Source organism: Boleophthalmus pectinirostris, unplaced genomic scaffold, assembly GCF_026225935.1.
Source record: "Boleophthalmus pectinirostris isolate CB_2022bp ecotype Guang Dong unplaced genomic scaffold, ASM2622593v1 HiC_scaffold_8, whole genome shotgun sequence".
Lineage (NCBI taxonomy): Eukaryota > Metazoa > Chordata > Actinopteri > Gobiiformes > Gobiidae > Boleophthalmus > Boleophthalmus pectinirostris.
In genome coordinates, this window is record NW_026571515.1 from 14963372 (window position 1) to 14984178 (window position 20807).

Genomic DNA, 20807 nt, shown 5'->3' on the forward strand with positions numbered 1-20807 from the left:
TGCAGTGATTAATTTTTGTGGTTATTGCGACAGCCCTATCATGATATTTCTTTTTTTTTTTTTTCCTTACATGCCTAAATAAAATACAGTGTTGGTTACATGTTCACCAACTGAACATTTGGACACCCATTCGGTCACAGCCTTTATTTGTGTCAGTGTTGTGTAATTGCAGATGGTCGGAGAACCTAAAAGCTCAGATTGGAATTTCTGTCATTTCGTATTTGACCATTTATTTTTGATTCAGCACTGTGACAGAGCCTAAACATCTACTTGGACAAGGTTTGAACCAGTAATTAGGAGATTTTACAGTCTTAAATTATTTTTAAGCATGTGACAAAAAGTGCTCACCGCAGACACGAGGAGAATTGCATGAAATTGAAAGTCTTATGATCCTCAGAGTAAAGAGACAACACACAAACTACAAGCTTAAGCCACTGTTGTACTGTTGTTGCGTCCTTGGGCAAAGCACTTTACTCAACTTGCCAAGGTGAATGCGTACAATTTGTGGTTGCAAGTAGTACGATATCTTGGCACATTTCTGTTGATTTCGAAGTGACGAAAAGAAAAATAAGCACATAGCAAATAATAAAACACAAAACACAATATTCTATCTTATCTTTTCAATGATCCTCAAAATATCTTGAAGCAAAACCCTATGAATCGGCATCCGTGTTTCTTAAAGTTGTGCAGAAATATCAATATATCGTACCATTTAATTTAATGTGATGATACAGTATCGATATCGTGAGCTGCTGTATCAATATATATGTATTTTTTGGTATATTTTACTGAAATATTTTGTTACAGTGCTACAGTTTTGTTACTTGCTTAGAGAAAGGAAACTCGTTTATGCGACACATTTGATGTTTTCATTGTTTTCATGATTCAACTTTCATATTCACTTCGCACAAAAAGTGGACTTTAAGCATCACAGCCATGATTTAACCATTGTTTTTTATTGAGACGTATCAAATCGATTTTAAATATATTGTATTGAATCATATTGAATTGAAAGTGCGTATCAGCAACTTCTTAATGATACCCAACTCTAATGTTTCTGTCATTCAGCCCCAGTGTGAGTGTGGAAATGAGGAGTGAATGAATAACGTAATATTGAGCAATTTTCATAAATACTGTGTTGTGTGTTTGAGGTGTTGGCTGTGAGTGGTTTACATGTTGTTACTATTGCGTAATGTTTCCCCTATTTCCCACTCCAGAGTCCTGTTTACTTCTCTCTGCATGTCTGTAACCATGCCCTTTTTCTCTGTCAATATCCCTCTATCCGCCCACACCCCTCTTAAGCCGAGCGTATACTGTGCGATTTTTGGCCCTTTTTGAGCCGAGCCTTTTTGAGTTTTTGGGATTGGGCGTTTTTAATCGTGTGTCGTGCTTCGCGTAGTAAACATGGGGTAACGAGAACCGATTAATACCTCACGACCAGCTCCTGATCGGCAATCGTAGGTCGCAGGAATATCAATCCTGTTTGAAATACGTAGGGATGGGCATGATTGGTCAACTGAACGATAATTGAGCAGTAAGAATTTTGTCAATCCCATTCATTTTTCACATTCACTTTCACTGGAGTTGTGCCTCACAGTTCCACGTTTGGGCTCTGGCTCCTTGGAGATCACTGTAGCACTCAATGTATTTACAGCACATCAGTGTCCCGGGTATGATCGGGTTTTTTGAGTGACCCGGTTTCATCATGGTGCATGTAAACGACGAACACTTTTCAGTCTTTTCATCACAACAGAAGTCAAATAAATAAAGTGATTAACATAAATAAAGTGAGTGAAATGATGTTAAATAAAAAGCTGCACTAAGAGCTAAGTGCAGCGCTTTCAGTTTATGCAAATGAGTCATGTGGTTTTAAGTTTTGTTTCTGTAAAACGTAAACAAATGTGTCAAAGCTGCTTTAAACACATTATAACGGGCTGATGTGGCTCTAGAGTGGTTATGGTTCATATGTTATAATAGTAACAGTAAGTAAGTAAGTAATAGTAAAAATAATGATAATTTTAATATAAAAACATTAATGATTCATCGAAAATCAATCTTTAATTCTCCTGACGATCGATTAAGAAAATTTAATCGAATGCCCATCCCTAGTTTGAAATCCAGTCGGGTTTCACATTGTTGAAGTAGTTCCACAACCCGCATTACTCTCTCTCCTTTATTCCTGCCCTCTCTCCTTTCTTTCCCTCCTTCCCCCTTTCTTAACTCTCTCTGTCTTCCCCTGTTTCTCTCTGTCACTCCTCTTTTCTCTCTCCCATCTTTACCCCCTTCTCTCTCTCCCTCTGCACTCCTCTCATATTTCTCTCACCTTGCCTCTCTATTTCTCTCACCATTCTCCGCCCCCCTACACTCTCTCCTTCTCTCTCTCTTTCTCCCCTTTTCCCCTCTCTCTCTCTCTCTCTCTCTCTCAGCTCTTTGGATTGTGCCTGGTTCGTGCGCACACACAGTGGAGTTTGTGTTTGTCGGCGGTCGAGGGTGTGATGTATTTCTGGCCTCTGTCCGTCCCCTCAGAGCAGCAGCAGCAGTGACTCTGGTCTTGGGCTGGGTTTGGAGCAAGGCCTGGGCTGGTCCTGGTCTGGGTCTTGGTCTTGGTCCTGGTCCTGGTCCTGGTCTGGCTGAACCTCCTTTAGCCTTCCTGTTTTTGCCCCGTCTGAATGTCCCTCTATGGTGCGCACACAGAGCAGCTTTCATCACAGCTCCAGAAGTAACACTTGTAAAATACTCATGATCATATGGAAATACACGACTGCACAAACACGGACATGGTTAGTTTTATCAAAAGGTATTAAAAACATGAGTCATTCCACCTCATGATGTCATTAGGTCATGCTCCTATGTGTTTTTAAAGTTAATGTCAACCTATTCCGTTATATGGCTCAATCGGAGTTGTGTATTCTCAATACTTAAAATACTTTTACACCGAGTTGCACTGTTACAGCATGACATATAATCACACACCGCTTTATTTTTGCATTTATGCATTCATTTATGTTCATTTATGTTATTAATTTATGTCCAGATGAAAAATCAGCACTGCAAGATCTGTGTTTTCTTTATCCTCACTAATACCAAAGCCAAAATTACACTATGAAGTACTGTCATGTATTCCTTATTGTAATTTAATTATATTCCTAATGCCACCAAATGAAAGAATAATTGTGGACTATAAATTGCTCCAGAGTATAAGTCGCACCAGCCTAAAAATGCGTAATGAAAAAGAAAAAACATATAAGTCACACTTTTTGAGAGAAATTAATTTTATATAATCAGAAACCAGGAACCGACATTTCATCTTGAACGTCAAGTTTTAGTAATAACAATAGAAGACTGTTAACGTCACATGAACAGTTCTTCAGATAACTATATATACAGACAGGACAGAGGCTCTTTCTGCAGGAGACATGCGCAGTAGAGCCAAGTGACAGTGGTACAGGAGGAACAGGAGCAGCAGATACTGACACACAAGACTAGAGCCTCTCCACGCTTCACTGTGAACATTTTAATATATAAGTCGCAGGAAACACCCAAACCATGAAAAAAAGTGCAACTTATAGTCTAAAAAATACGGTACTCAAAATGAATATTCAGAATACATATTTTCAGTATGTATTCTGTTCTCCCCTTTAACAAACCTAGAGACTTGACTTCTACAGCCAATGTAGATATAAACGAAAATGAGAAGTAAGTAACCAGTGTATTTTTGAGCATAATATTTACATTTCTTTGCGGAAATGGGGAGATTTTTGTAAGAAAAGTAAGATTTGAGCTGTAGAGGGTAGAATAAAGAAGTTGTATGTAAGTTGTACTATTACTTAATTTTGCTGATTATTTGTTGCAGCTCAAGCCTTTAAATGATGATTGTAACTTTTCTGATGTTAAACCTTTCTGTTTTTATGGAAACCAAATCAGACCAAGTTACAGCTCAGATTTGTGGAGATGCAACCCCACTTACAGTCAGAATGTCTGTTTTTCTTAGAATTTTTGAGCTATAAAACCACCTGTAATTGAATAAATGTAAAGTAGAGCTGTTTAATTTTACACTGTGGAACATTCTAAGCAGAGCAAACCGAAAAGTTACACAAAGTTGTTATCACGACAGGTCTGTAAATAACTAACCCCTAATTAACTAATAAATGTCTCTTCTTCCAGTTGTGAAACGCTGGTCTAAGATACACAACATTATAATTACCCACTGCACACAAAGAGAACGCACTTCAACACGGTGCGTTCAAGGGCCTGTCTGAAGTGTAGGATCTCCTGACGCGTTCGTACCCACTTAAACACAGGCTCCAGCAGCAGCATTTATCCAGCTCAGCGCAGACTTCACGAGGGGATTAAGTTTAAAGTGCTGACACGCTTGAGAGAGTAACGGTGTGTTTGGTGGATTTCAGATTTGCGGTCATGAAAAAGCTGCGTTAAGTTTGAATAACATGTTGTGTCATAGGAGTCGTCATTGTAATATTTTTGTGGAGGGACACTAAACAGAAAAAACAAAACAGATGAGGCCTAAAAATTTTGTTAAGTAAGTGTTGATACTGTTGAAGATGATTTTTAAGTTTTTTGGAATGTATTTTGAACATCGTATCCTTGGATATTAACCAACTAAAGCCCTATTCCCATGGGATAAGTCAAACCTGGGGATGTGTGGTAATTTGCAAATTATCGCACCACCTCTGTGTTACTCTCAGCGCATTCAGTCAGAATAAGCAAAGTCCATAAATTACTCTTATTTTACTGACGCTGACTGAACTTGAAAGAGGAAAGAACACAGAAATTTAACAAGACACAATTAGAACAACAAACACTGAGATGCAGATTCACACAGGACTATTTTTATCACCAAATCAAAGAATAGACTGAAAACTCACCTCTTCTCCCTGGCATTTACATTTAGTACTAGCTAGTCAGGTTATCTTGGTGTTTTTATTGTTTTCACATGTTATCTGTATATATGTAACTGTTTCTTCAGTTTTGTTGACTTTTATGTGAAGCACTTTGGTCAGCTGAAGTTGTTTTAAATGTGCTACAGAAATAAACTTGATTTGAATTTAACTGAATCACCGGACGTCTGTGTTTGGCGAAATATAGTAGGTAATTTGCTGCAGAATTTTCCATCCATCCATTTTCTTCCGCTTATCCGGGGCCGGGTCGCAGGGGCAGCAGTCTAAGCAGGGACTCCCAGACTTCCTTCACCCCAGACACATCCTCCAGCTCCTACAGGGGGACCCCAAGGCGTTCCCAGGCCAGCCCAGAGACATAGTCCCTCCAGTGTGTCCTAGGTCTTCCTAGGGGCCTCCTCCTGATGGGACATGCCCAGAACACCTCCCAAGGGAGGCGCCCAGGAGGCATCCGGAACAGATGCCCGAGCCACCTCAGCTGGCTCCTCTCAATGTGGAGGAGCAGCGGCTCTACTCCGAGTTCCTCCTGTGTGACTAAGCTCCTCACCCTATCTCTAAGGGAGCACCCAGCCAAACTGCGGAGGAAACTCACTTCAAGCGATTGTATCCGCGATCTCGTCCTTTCGGTCACTACCCAGAGCTCATGACCATAGGTGAGGGTAGGAACGAAGACTGACCGGTAAATCGAGAGCTTCGCCTGCAGAATTTTTACTTTACAAATTCACAAGAGCTCAGACATCCTCTGCAATTGTTACAAATCAGCAAAGGTCCACAGGTAAAACTAATGTTGTGCGAATAGGGTTTAAGAAGTGCAGCAGCATGTGTTTTTAGTGCAGTGTTTTGATTCTTCCCCATGTCCACAGCCAAAGTTGGTCTACAAAAATATTGCTGCTAGTGCCCACAGACTCTGCCCACAGCAGTGAGGCTGGTAAACCAGACATTCTGTTGGACTTTATATTACTTTTACTAAGGGTTGTCACGATACCGATACTGGTGTCAGCAAAAGCTCCAATACCGCACATTTTTCTGGTATCTTATCTGCAAATACTCAGTTCAAACTATCGATCCGATACCACTCTGTATTTTCCAATCCACTTTATTTATATTGCACATTTCACAAATAAATAGTTTTCAAAGTTCTGCACAAATTCATAGAAATAACAGCAATAATAATATAATGATAAAATAAACGCCCAGATTTAATCATACTAGTCCTAAAACAATAAAACCGGTAAAATAAAATAAGAGCAAAACCATAGAATAGCAATAAATAAATAACATATAATAATATAATAATTTTCCAAAATGAGGACCTATAGATGTGAGCTGCTGTTTACCTTGGTGACTATAGAGGCTCTGCAGAAAAACACACTGATAATGACAGAAGACATTTGTGTTACCTCTTTGATACCTTCCTTTAGCCTTTAGTGTGGACGCTCAACTTAGTAGAGAAACTGCGCTACAGAAAGTGCAACCCGACAACAGCAGCAGCAGCAGCAGTAATGCTAACTCAGACTTTATTTACTTTGCAGAATTATCCATGTGCTCCAAGGATGAGCGTCTTTTTACAGGTCTCACTGTTGGTTTTATACATACAGACAGTAGAAAGTAATGAATTAGAATAGTAAAAGTGCTTAAATCAGCTCTACTTCTACTACTAAGTCATATATTTGACTCTTAACACTTCTAATTTATTCTTCTAGATTTTCTTTTGAGATAGCCTTTTTGTAGATGGATTTATTGCTCTTGTACTGTAACAAAAATAGTAATGAGCAGTCTTAGTCTACTTCCTCACACTATGTGGTATCGGACTGGTATTGGATTCCAAAAAAATGATATCAGAACAACACTATGCTAGTTGTTGCAATGCATTATATTGGCTATGAAACACAGTTCTTCTCCTGCGTTAGAACTTCAGTGTCATAACTCTTCTGTTCAACTCTCGGGCTACTACAGTTTATAATACAACAGTGATAAATATTTGAATATTTGCCAGCTCCTTGCTTTTAGTCTCAGTTTCTCTCGTGCGTCAGCTCAGTATCAACCTCCTCAGTGAATCCCATCTGGACCTCGTAATATATTTTCTTGTTTTGATCTTTGACCTTTAAACACATCCACTGCAATCACTCTTACAACTTTTATCCTTACATGTACAAATCCGCTCTCCGTCTGCGTCCACTTATACTCTGGAGATAGAAGCATTTTGTCATTTCGGTTTGTGTGATCCTTATCCCCCTGGTGTGTTTCCCAGCTTAAAATAGCCAAGAATGATCAAATATTTAAAGACATGTTGCTTTACAGTGTGAGTACAACCTCAAAAAAATGTTTCTCTCCATCCTTTGGCCACACAAGATGTACTTTCATGTCCTCTTTCACTACAGCCATACATCTGCTCTTTGGGTTTCATCGAGGTTTCTTGTTTTCTGGTGGAACTTAACAATTTACAGCAAACTCAAAAATGCTTTAAATGAGCGTGGAGAAGGTCTATGGGCTTTAAAAACACAGAGGAGCTTTATGGATTACCACAAGTTGATTTGTAAATATGTAATAGAACATAAGTCAAAGTGAGACGACAGTATGTTTTAAGCACAAGATTTGGGTGAGTACATTATAATTTAGGCTGAATTCTTCTCTCAAACAGAAAACACTCTGCATTTTGAGCATTTTGAGCTTTGGAGATGTAAACAGTAGGGCAATCCAAAATTATTATTATTTTTTAGACTCTAGAATAGAATCCTGCATTTGGTTCCATATTTTATGCAAATTAAGTCATATTTTGAGGTTGCAAGACACTTGAAAATTGCCTTTAGGGCCTGTACTATAATATATAACCACATAAATAAGGTGTATTTGAATAATTTGTCATTTTATTCTGGAAACACAAACTGAAACTTGTATAAAAATGACTTCCAAAGTCCATAAAAGCTGCTTAGAAAGTCCATTTAGTTCATAAAAAGGAAGTCCAGCTGCAAATTCTGTTGGCTTCACTAAAGATTCTGTTTCTGATCTTCATTCTTTGTTTGACTACAGTTAAAATCTTGACTAAGCTTCACCTCCTTTCTGCAACATCACTGACAACTTTCCTGGAATGCACAGTTTTAGCACCTTCTGAAAGTCTGCATCAACTGCCCAGTTTGCTGCAGGGGGACTGTTCAAAATATTTTGGGCAGATCAAGAGCTTTGAAGAAACTCATCAAAATCCCTGATCTGTTTCCTTCATAATCTGCTTGATTAAGAGCATCACTTCACTTTGGTGGAACATTCCTTTTCCATAATATTGTGAACCATCAGCTTCTTCTGTTCCTGTTCTTCTGTCACAATGGAGTTGAAGAATTCCAGGCCAAACATTTCTTCACTCAAGTACCAAAGACGTCAGCCAAAAGTTGTTAAGGTGCTTTCTTTACAACTGAATTTTCAGACTGTGACAGCCTCTTAAGGAATCCAAATCATCTGCAGGAACCTCAAAACTTCATGCAGAAATTTCACGCAGCTTGAGCAACCTCTAAAACATCTCCTTTTTCTTCCAAATTTCTTCCTAAATCATCTTTTGGACGCTAAAACATAATGCAAGGTTCTAATCGAGGTTATCTAAACTTTATTTTTTACCATGCTTTGACAGACAATAATAAAGGGTTACTCAAACATGTGTAATGAAAAATCACAAAAACACAACTCCAAGTCTGTTTTTGATGACATAACAGCATTATAACATGACTTAAAGCTCAAAAGAATCAATTCTGTGTAACCACATTATTTTGTAATTAAAATGTGATCTCGGGACCTCATTTCTTTGCTCATGACACTAATGTTGGGGAGGAGGAGATGGAGAGGCTGAGGAGGCTGATCTGCTGCTCCGGCTGTGGTCTATTGTGTCTGGGTTGGCAGGGGAGAGAGAGTGCATTTACTGTACACGCAGAGCTTGACCGGTGAGAGCTGTGACCGGCTCAGACTGTGACAGGTGGCAGGTGGCAGGAGGAACAAATCAGGAGTAAAACCCGTCTTTGTGGTTGGATTGTCACCTCTTTACACAGCAGCTGTTGTGTCATGGGTGTGGGCAGGCTCGTAAATGACTCTTGTACTGTGCGGGGTTTGTGACACTAGAGACGCAGATCACAGCCACAGGAGCTATTGACAGATTTAAGTGCCTGTAAAAACACTTGTGGAACGTACAGTAGTCCATGAAGGCTTAAGATACTTCTGAGCTTTCCTTTTTTAGTGTTTATTGTATTTATTTGTGCATCATTTTATGTACATTACCGTAAATACAGTAAGTAAATTGTGAGTTAAAAACATATTTCCTGCTCCTTATTCCAAAAGTTAGTAGTTATGAGCTACATATGCGAGTTTAATTACAATTTAGAGTACCGTAATTTCCAGACTATAAGGTTACATTCAGACTGCAGCCTGAAGTAACCCAAATCTGATTTTTTTTCACCCCTATGCTCCTGTATCTGATCTTTTAATGACAGTCTGAACGATACAGATCAGATTTTTTCAAATGCGGCCCAGGACACTTGGATATGTGCTCCTAAAACTGATACATATCCTATCTTTTGACATGAGACTTCAGTCTGAACGGTCAGGTCACATTCATCCCACCTACACGTCACAAATGTACACAAACGTTCTTCTCGTCGGACGAAAATTGTGTTTGAACTCACATTTCAAACCCATCACCCTTGGGTGCGACTCTGCACCCACACGTTCCTTTCTACGGACGTTTCTGCCACTGCCGCACAAAACGCCTTGCTCTATTTTTTCTCAATCGCCTCCTTAAAACAAATAACTTCCGTAAACACTGAGCACGCTCGCTGCGCGTGACGTCATTGTGTCCTGCGATGCTCATGCGGGACACTTTTGTGGCGTTCAAAGTTCACACTGGAGATCACATACAAGTCACATTTAATTGGAAATGTGAACGAAGTTGCAAAAAAGTCAGAATTGACCATTAAGCCCTTCAGTCTGAGCCTAAGCTGCTACTTTTTTCACACACTTTGAACCCTGCATCTTAAACAATGATGCGGCGAATATACAGATGGATTGTTTGTTTATGAACACAGTGAATGTGCGCGCAGACAAAGTGCAGAAAGCGTCGTTGTCTGTGCGGTTAACATGAAGTTGCAACACTAGCGCTGTTGTCAGCACCAAAACAGTTTATCACCATCTGATAAAAATAGTTATGATGCTAAATGAACATTAGTGGGTGGAAGTCGTCTTGATGAGAAGAAACATCTCAAACTTCGGTAGCCATCCACTCATCCACTAATACCTGATCGATACACCTATCCCTGCCCCCGAGAGAGTCTGAAATCTGCTGAAATCCTACAAGACACTGGCATGATACAGACAGGACAGAGACTCTTTCTGCAGGAGACATGCACAGTAGAATGCAGTGACAGGGGTGCAAGAGTGAGACAAACAGGTGGAAGAGATGATGCGCTGAGGAAGATGCTCGTTTGATTGTGTTTTCAACAGTTATCTTGTGCTTCATACACACACCCTCCTCATGGAAAACACACAAAGAAATGCAGATGATGCAGCTTTTAAGTTAAAGGCAACTGATGTGACTTTCAAAGAAGGAAATAGAGCTGCTGCATGTGAGCTTGGCGTCGATGGTGAGGTGTTGACGACGGCAGCGTGATGAAATGACCTGGAGCAGAATGGAATAAAATCTTCGTGGAGACCAACGCCCCGTACACGGGTATTTTTAAAAACTGAGACATTTCCCGTCGTTTGTATCCATCTTTTACACGCAACCAGCGAAAACAAATCTGAAAACAAATCTTTCTAAAAACTAGAGTGAAGATTCTGAAAAACTACGGTCTGGCATTTGCGTGCTGAGAGTTTTAGGAGCTGCCGCGCCAAAAGTGCGACCAATGTTTCCCTTTTGCTTTGATGATGATGATGGAGCATTCAGAGCTGCAGTCGTGTTTCCTCTGGTGCAAACACTTTTCATGTGTTTGCATTTGCACACACAACTGATGTTTTATATCCATGACCAGAGACGAATGAGACTTTAACAGATCTGTGGAGAGGCGAGCCACTCAGTAATGCACGTTTTTCAAGTTTTTTTTTGAGTAATACTTACACCTGTAATGAAATAAATGTTACAGGTTTGAATCTAATCCAAGCGCTGCCCAGATGCTCGGTGTAGTTACGACGGGGCTCGATGGAGTTTTTATGTGGGTCGACGTAAACGAAAACTTTTTTAAAAACGATACTATGATGTTATTTTGGAAAACAGAGGCAGGGAAATATTAACTTATACTCAACTTACCCGACGATGTGTAAACGTAGCCCAAATCAGACAGGTTAGATCTGTGGAGAGGCGACCCCGCTCTCAGTCAGAACCCCTGCTTTTCTAGGTATTTTTGAGTCATAAAACTACCAGTAACTGAGAGCTGTTTAAAGTCATACTGTGAAACATTCCAGGCAGAGCAACGACATCTCCATAGAAATAAGCAGGCGATGGACACCAAAATAAAAAGTGACATATAGTGGACTTTTAAATCGGGTCATTCCGTCTTATCTCCTCTTCCACGTGTCCAAATATCTGTCTTTTATCACTATAAAACCTCTTAAAATAAACATATAAAACCATTAGTTAAGGTGGGGCTCTGGTTGGGGCAGGATGGGGCTTGACGTGTGGTATGCGCTCAGACTATTTATGTTTGGTGTCTCCCTGAGCGTGTCACCCTATCCCCCGAAATGTAACCGTGTTTATTTCCGACGCTGTTTATACTGAGCCGTGTGAATCTGCATCCGCCCCGGTCGTCCGCAGCCGGGCTCATTCAGCACATGCCTGCCCCCTTACACACCTCGTAAATGGGTTAGCAGAAGCACCCAAGCCCGTGCGAGACCCTGGAGGAGACGGGCAGAGTCTGGGGAGGTGGTCCGCGTCAGGTGAATACTGCCAGGATATTCTATACTAATACTGGTGAAGAGATAGAGAAGCACCGTTCCAGCTTTTGGCTTTAAGTACCTGCCAGTGCCTGATGTCAACTGAGATTGCAGAGACTGAAAACAACTTTTAAACAGTTCTTAAGCTATAAATAAAACAAGACAGGAGTGATCCAAATGTGTAATGGAAATGTAGTTATATTTTAAGTTACTACAGAACAACTTTGTATAAATAAAAGTTCAAACATTCTGAGACTTTCTGGGCTGACTACAACTGAAAAAGCAAATAGTCTTAATATATCAATTTAGCATTTATCTAATATCGTGAACAGATATTTGGAAGCTGATATTCAATCCAGGACCCGAAGCAAATCTTACACCAGACTATCGATGTGAACGTCTGTGTTAATAGAATAATGTTTGAAATAAAACTAACCTTGCATCGCATGAATCGTCGCATGTTGAGGGACTATTTTCAATGCAAGGTTGGTTTTACTTCTAAAATTATTCTATTGACACAGACATTTACATGGACAGTCTAATAGATTTTCTTCAGGTGTTTTGTGGAGTGGGTAAGACTGTTTTTAGTGGCAGGATAACTGTGACCATTGACATGCACTAGTCTAGCACCAGTGACCTCTGCAAATACAAGGACTGGATGGAATATTTCAAAAAGTGTCTCCACACGTCTCTCTGGATCTGGTCTTGTCTTTTTTTTTTTTTTTTTTTTTTTTTTTGAACACTTTATTTATTTAAAGATTTTCAGTTTTATACAGAATTATATAAACAAACACTTTGAAACAATTTCAAATCAAAGTATAATACCATGCCAAACAATAGCATGACACATACAGATTGACCTCAAGGAAGGAAAAATAAAACAAAACAACTAAATGAAAATAATACAACTCCCAAGTCTTGTCTAAGCAGAATTTTGAGATTTTTGCTTTATTCATTTGAATGTATTGGACACACGGATAATGCTTATAAGAGAAAAATCCGGCATGATGTAACTTTTCCATTGGGGACCTAGAGTTTTGTTTCATACCTGACAGTTTCGACTGCTCACTAACGGTCTTCCTCAGAGTCACATGATGTTGCTGTGACGTGTCTGGTCAGCTGATTTAAACAGGTTTTGGCGCTGTCTTCCTACCGGTGGAGGCAGGATGACAGCGCCATCTGCAGGTCCACTTCCTCAGGACAGTATCCCAGGTGTGTGAGAACGAAACCTGTGTGAGCCAAAACCTGTTTAAATCAGCTGACCAGACAAGTCACAGCAACATCACGTGACTCTGAGGAAGACCGCGAGTGAGCAGTCGAAACTGTCAGGTATGAAACAAAACTTTAGGTCTGAAAAAAGAACCTAATAACATAAAATATTGGAAGACCAAATGTATCTCATTGGACTTTTCCATTGGGGAGTTCGCCACCTGCTTGTTTCCATGGATTTTATAGCATTGCCTGGAATGTTCCACAGTGTGGCGTTAGGACATAATAATCTTGCATTTATTCATTTACAGGTGTTTTTTTGCCTGAAGAAACCTTTGCAACATTCTTACTGTGAGCTGGCTCGCTTGTCCACAAATTTCACTTGTAACTTGTCCCAATGAGATTTAGAATCTCTTTTACAAGACAAACCTGTTCAATGCAGACAACACAATACAACACAACACAATACAATACAGTTAAATCACACAATATAACATTATATTACAAAAACTAGTTGTGCCTTTTAAATGGTACAAGGATTAAAGTAAAATTCAAGCAAAAAGTAACATGTTTCAGTCATCACACTTTTTACAATTTAAGATCTTTTTGTAAATTATTCCAAGATCATGGAGTAAGAAAAAGATGATTTTCTCAGATCTGAGGCACAGAGGCGCACAGTGCACCTTTGAAATTGTTCCAGTGTCATTTATCTAAGTTGTTTCTTTTTTTTTTTTTTAATAATTTGTAGTATATATTTAAGAATTTACAGTCACTAAGTTGTTTCTCCCAGTCAGCTCGAAGTGTGGAGTGTGGTTAAGACGTGTGATACTAAAGGCCAAATGTATCTTCCATGAATCATCCGCTGCTCAGACACCTCCCCCATGTCTTTTTAGAGCTGCTGCAGTGGTTCATGTCAATGCAATGTTGTTTATGCAAATAACTCCACACTTAAAGGGACAGTATCTCCCTCTGCTCTCTTACTGCTTTAGAAAGAGTATTACAATCACAACTGAACCTGGGGCGTCTGTGTCACGACCTGCAGACAGACCAGTGTTTCCCAAACGTTTTTTCTGGACCCATATTTTAAAAGTCACAAACCTTCGTGACCAAAATCAATAGACATTATTCGTAAATCACAAAAGGTGGTTTTGACCATTATTGAACATTAATGAGGATATTTTATTGTTGACTGAGTGATCGTGTCTCTGAACATATAGTATTACTCAAGTTTTAAACAATGAAAAAGTCATTGAAGCAGCAATAAAAGGATCCATAAGTCGCCTATTTGGACTTTAAATGTAGCTCATTTCTTTTTCTTTTTTTTCAACATTCAATTGAACCAGCAATATTGGAACAAAATCATCCATAAAATAATTTCAGAATCATTTCTAATGAGATAAAAGATGGACATGATGATGGTATAAAACAAAACTCTAGATCTGAAAAAAGAACCTAATAAGATAAAATATCGGAAGACCAAATAAATCTCATTGGATTAAAGATGGATAACTTACAAAGTCCCGACTTTGGAGGACTTTGTAATTTGTCCATTGAGACATACTGTAAATTAATAAAGGCATTTTATTTTAACCCGTGAGTGCCTTGGGTTTTTTGCATCTTTAAACTGACTTCCCTTCCCAAAGAGCACCACTGAGTTCTATCTACTGTGTATTATCCTCTGGAGGTCCAGGAAGCATTCCTTTTGAAACCTTTTTTTAATTTTTAATGAGATAGTTGGGTCTGTCTGAGTTTTTGTAGTGCGTTCCAGTCTGGGGTGCAGGAGGAGAGCGCAACAGCAAATCTCTTGCAACCCACCTGAGGGTCACGAACCAGTCTTTGGGAAACAACGAGATAGAGGACATGCAGTTTTTTCACGTGAAAGCTAAGATTCAGAGTCATGACTGGTGCAGATGCTGGAGTTTAGGTGGTGACGATTCAGATCAGAGAGAGGTATTTTAGGTTTAAACACACTGAATTTCAGCATTGAAACGGGCAAAACAAATGAGACTCATGTGAGGCTTATTCTGCTTTATGACTGGATAATCATCTTAAAAACCAAACACCAAAAACTTACAGCAGATTTTGTAATTAAGAGTAAAACAGCGTTACAGTTGTTATCAGTAAGAGCGATATTTGATTTGAGCGTTGATACTTTTGACCTTGGGGTGAGCAGAGAAATGGAGAGATCGAGAAGAGATAGAGAGAAGAGAAGAGGCCTGAGTCACGGCCCCTGGGGGCAGCTGCTGTTGATGTGAGTGAAACAGACGTGAGTGGATTAGCCTCGTGAAATATACATGTAAATCTGCAAAATACAGTCAGTCAACCAGAAGAAGAGAACTTGTAATGTGACTGTCTACTAAGGAGTTTTTGTAATAAAAAAAGAAAGAAAAAACGTACTTGTACATATATTTCTAATAGAGTTTTATTAGTATTGCAACCTTGTAGCTGCTGTAACTTTTCTGGAGGGGGATCACCTTCTTCTCTCCATGGAGATGTTATTATAGATCTGAGCTGTAACTTGGCCAAAGTGGCATCGTCGGCTCGTGTTCCTAGAGATACATATGTTTAAATCCTTACTGTGGAACTTTCCAGGAAAAGCAATAGGCAAGGCAAGTTTATTTATAAGTGTTTTACAGAATAAGAAATACATCAAAACATAACTAATCATCATGAAGTAACATAAGCTGATAATGAGTATACTTTACACCAGTGAAGTTATCTCCAAATCTAGTTTCGTCTCATTTATTCATGCAAAATTAGGCTACGACTGCAACCTGAAGTGACCCAAATCTGATTTTTTTCTCCCCCATGCTCCTGTATCTGATCTTTTAATGACAGTCTTAAAGGTTGTATGGAGGATTTTTTTTTTAGTTTCAAAATGTCAATGAAAGTTTAAAATACCATTACAGAGACGCAGCAGCCTTGTAATTATGATGACCAAAAAAAAAAGAATGAAAATCTATCAACTGTGAACGTAGTGAGGCCAGATAAACATCAGCCAATAGAAAACGAGGCTGCCTCTTTTTCTATTGGCTGTTAGGTTCTCAATCAAACTTCCTACGTTTCTAGTGTAACTGACTCGCCAGCGCGCGGAGATTACGTGGTTTATGCAGCGTTTCTTAGAGGCTTTTTCAAACTGTAGGTTCTTCGCAGTTTGCACAAAGTTTGTTACGATGGCGGACGAGAATCCACGACCAGTTCTCAGCAAAAGAAAGTCCGTTTTTGAGGTTGCTGAAAGATGAAGAGAAGGGGAAAAGGAGCATTAGGAAAAGTTAGATTAGAGAGTTTAATATTTGAGGTGATCGCTGCATTCAGGACAAATTGGAGGGGTCTTATTGGAACTGGGCAGTTTTTGAAATGATTGCCAAAGAAATGTCCGAGCGCGGCTACAGACGGTCCTGGCTCCAATGCCAACAAAAAATAAAGAGCCTGCGAGCCAAATACAAGGAGGATAAAGACTCAAACAAAGAAGGCGGCCGTGGACGTGTAACATGTCCATTTTACCAAGAACGGGACTGGATTTTTGGAGACAAGTTCAGCATTTATAGCCAGGCTGGCGCCACCTAGTGCCTCCGCTCAATTTCATTTCTCTCGAATCAGAATACACTCAACAGTTTGCAAAAATCCCAGAAGTGGGAGTCTGGGCACCAGCCAATCAACAAAGAGCCACACATTCTGTTTTGGCAACGATTCCCGAGATCGAGGATTTAAAGCCGGAACAAAGAGAATGTTTGGTGAATTTTATCAAGAGTAAAGACGTTATTGTCCTTCTTCCTACGGGATTTGGGAAAAGCTTAATATACCAGTTATCTCCGTTTGTGGCGCATTACAAACGTCACGACCAAATAGCAGCGATTGGTTAAATGAAAAAAAGTACCCGCCTACTGTCGAGCGAACAAATCTTAATACAGCAAGGTCAGACGGTTTCCACAAAATGACACCGGCGGATGAATCAGGCTGCAGAGTTAAGGCGACTTCGTAATCACTGAGCACGCTCACTCCAATGCTCATGCGGGACACTTTTGGGGCGTTTAATGTTCACACTGGAGATCACAAACAAGTCGCATTTAATTGGAAATGTGAACGAGCTTGCAAAAAATCTGATTCCACAAAAAAATCCAAATTGAGCATTAAACCCTGCAGTGTGAACGTGGCCTGAGTTGTTGAAGTGAAACACAGGCTTGGCTTTTTCTTTTTACTTGCCATTTGTGTTATAATTTAATTAGTGGAGGAACTTTTGTAAACTTGAATGTTTTTTTTAAAGGTCCTATATTAAAAAAAAAAACTCTTGTGAGCTTTATGCCATGTTATAATGCTGTTACCTCATTTAAAACATACCTGGAATTGTGTTTTGTTTCATTCACACATGTTTGAATAACTCTGCATTATTAGTCTGTCTACATCTCCTAACTACAAAATGCTCTGTTCCACCTTGTGATGTCATGAAGCGGCAGTTTTCAAGCTACATTTTTACCTTTTGTTCAATAAAGAGCAGCAATTCCAGGGCTGAAATAATCCAGATGATTCAGTTCGAGAGAGGAAATCAACCTAAATCTGCAGGGTTTGTGTGTTAAACATGTGTTAATGAAACAAAAACACAACTCCAGGTCTGTTTTTTTGACAAGGAAACATTATAACAGATCACACACTGTTTTGAAGTGTTCTATTTGTCATGTTGTACGAAAAATCTAAAGATCGTTATGGAAAAAGTGGACGATATGTACAACAGCATGTCTGAATGTCCCTCTACGCGGCTGTAACCTTCTCGGAGCTAAATCCAGCGCAGCCTTAAGTCAGGAGCTCAGGTCAAATGTCAAAACTGTTGAAATGTTCTGAGGTTCAACACGACGTTTTACCGACGTCGCTGTAACTGTCAAATGTTTCACATACAGTCGCTGGAGGTCACCCTGTGTACACTGCAGATGGCTGATAAGATTTGTGAATATTTTGAAGTTCATATATGGCGGCTTGAGATTGTGTTGTTGTAGATTTTTTTTGGTTTGGGGGCTCCGTCACCTGCTTGTTTCCATAGACAGTGTGACATTAAACAGCTCTACTTTACATTTATTCAATTATATGTGGTTTTATGGCTGAAAAATAAGTAGAAAAACAACATTCTGACTGTGAGCGTGGTTGCCTTTCCACAGATCTGAAAACCTAAAACATGCCTGTGCTGGAGCTTTAAGATCGATAACTGATATGAGTAAAAGGCTAAATATCGAAACAATATCGGTCTAGCTTTAGTACTTAGACTGCTTTTGATGGTACTCGAAGTCCTCTGGAGTTTTGAGAAGTACTGGTGTTAATCATATTTTTATAGTCCTTATAGTTGATTTGAAGCTCTGCAGTGAGTTCCTGTTGGACTGTGGGCGTGAGGGAGGGAGCGGCAGCAGCAAAGGCTCAGGACTCCGGTCTTTCTACTTTCTATTGTGAGACACTAAAACCTGTTAATTTGCTTTCTGGACCAACACCAGTAATACATAGAAGTTTTCTCAATGCCTTAAAGTGAAAGCCTCTAGAAAGAGCCGCCCGAACCTCCAGAATTCACTCCTGAGCTGCAGAGGCTGCACTAGCACTGATTCATGATTGGCTGCAGGTGCTGGGGTTTTGGTAGAGACCATTCAGATCAGAGAGAGGCATTTTAAGTTAATATCAAGACTTCCTGTTTGAGTGTTATTGGATCTTCTGTTGTGAAGCAATGTTTATGCAACATTGGACAGATGAACTACTTAATGCTGTTAAGACATGAAATAATGGAGAAATAAAGAACACTGGGCCTTATTCATGAAACATCTTACGAACAAATTTGTACTTAAGGCCTTCTTATGAACATTTTTTGGATTCACAAAACTTTTTCTTAACTGAAAATGTTCTTCTGGAAGAACAAATCTTACGAACAGTCAGGAGCACTCGTAAGAACAAGAATTCTACTGTTTTAGAATGTTATTACTCTGATAATACAATTAAAAATAAAAATTCCTCCAGGATCGTAAGTTATATATTTTCTTAATTTATTTCCTATAAACATATGACTGTGTGATCCAATAACATTTATGAGGAGTTTTATAGAGCCTGTATCTATTGTGTCTAACAGACTTTCTCCAAGCCCCAGTGCCCAGGGCCTCTGTCACAGCCCTGCTCCTGGTCACCGCGCTGGACTCAACATCCCTGCACCCCCTGAACCCCATCACCCTCCACCACCCATCACCCTCATCTTCACCCCCCCGAGCTCCCTGAAACCACATGACCAGAGCGCACTTTTATGCACCTCTACCCCAGTCCCCCTCCCTCGCTATTTACTGCAGATCACGGAAAGAGAAAGCGCCCGCCTATTTCAATAAGTTTATGACTTAAATATTCCCTCCCTGTGTGTGTTCATGTGAGTTTGGACATTTGAAATTGCCGCTGAAGCTGTAAAACACCCATAGCCTGTAGACACACTCCATCTGACTTCCCTGTTCACTCTCCTCACACTTTCACGTGTCATACCACCAAACACATATTGACCACATTTGGATGTTCAGAGGGCATTTCCAACCAAATACACATGAATTTTCCATGTAAATGAAATGTAGATGAGCGTGAAGATGTTCATTGATGGATGTCGGTGAATTCGTCGCAGCTGTCACTAAAGAGGCAATTCGGCTGCTTAAGAACGCTTTGTAAATCTGGGGCAGCGTTCTCTCAGCATTTTCTTAAAGTAGAAGTTATGAACCTTTTTTAAGAAAAGATCCATGAATGAGGCCCACTGTGATTGGTATCCACATTTCAAACTCCGCCTCTGCATCCAGGTGTTTGTGATCAGATAAAACCTGTATGTAAGGAGGACAGTTATTCGTGATATCACCAACTACAAGGAGCTGCAGAGGCCATACACATACTCAATTTTGTACATTTTTTTGGTTACAATGCTGCAAATTTACCTAGTTTGAGTTAAAATTGACCAAAAAATACACAATTAAAACACAATATACACAGTTGAGTAGTGAAAAAAGTGTTTCGTTCCACTTTTAATGAATTCTGTCCTCTTGTGTGTGTTTGTGTTGCAGAAGCCGGACTGTGTGGAGGGCTCGATCCAGGCCCTCCTCTCAGACCTGTACCCCCCGTTTGACTCGACTGCTCCCACTCTGCTGAGCCAGCTCTTCAGCCTTATCCAGGGCCGATACCGCGGCGACGCCCTCCGCTGCCTCCTCCACTTCCTGGTCCCTGCCAAGCACATCCTCGACTCGGTGCAGCAGGCCGCCTGTGTGAGTCTGTCACCTGTCCGTACGTTCACAGTCACTCGTCCGTACGGTTATATTTACTCCCATGCGTGTGCGCTGAGGTCAGAGGTCAGCTCGTGGGCCCTAAGACGACACTTAAAACCCGAGGGGACAGGGTTGATCTCTGGAACGCGGTCGACCTTTGCCCCCCCCACGTACCAACAGCCCCCCCTAGTGGAAAGTTTAAGTCTCGTCATAAGACCCAATGTTTTTGTTCGTCTTTTAAGCTGTAATTGAAAGGTGCATTGTATAACTTTTCTGGTGGAGAGCCCGTCGAATGCTTTTCTTCATGGAGATGTTATTGCTTTGTCTGGAATGTTTCACAGACCAAACCGGACTCAAGTTACAGGTCAGATCTGTGGAGTGGCAGCCCCACCCACAGTCAGAATGTCATTTTTTCTAGGTATTTTTGAGCTATAACACCACCTGTAATTGAATAAATGTAACATAGAGCTGTTTAATGTCAGACTGTGAATTCAGGCAGAGCAGTGACATACCCATACAAACAAGCAGGTGATGGACT

General features: G+C 40.0%; 1 protein-coding gene across 1 annotated transcript in view; it reads left to right on the plus strand.

Annotated features, from left to right (window-relative positions):
* The window catches only part of LOC110174724 (uncharacterized), a 62232-nt gene that overhangs the window by 9238 nt on the left and 32187 nt on the right, over nt 1-20807 (plus strand). Inside the window, exon 2 of the mRNA XM_055165891.1 lies at nt 20072-20269. Coding sequence (XP_055021866.1) covers nt 20072-20269 — 198 coding nt within the window. The remainder of the gene's footprint in view (nt 1-20071; nt 20270-20807) is intronic.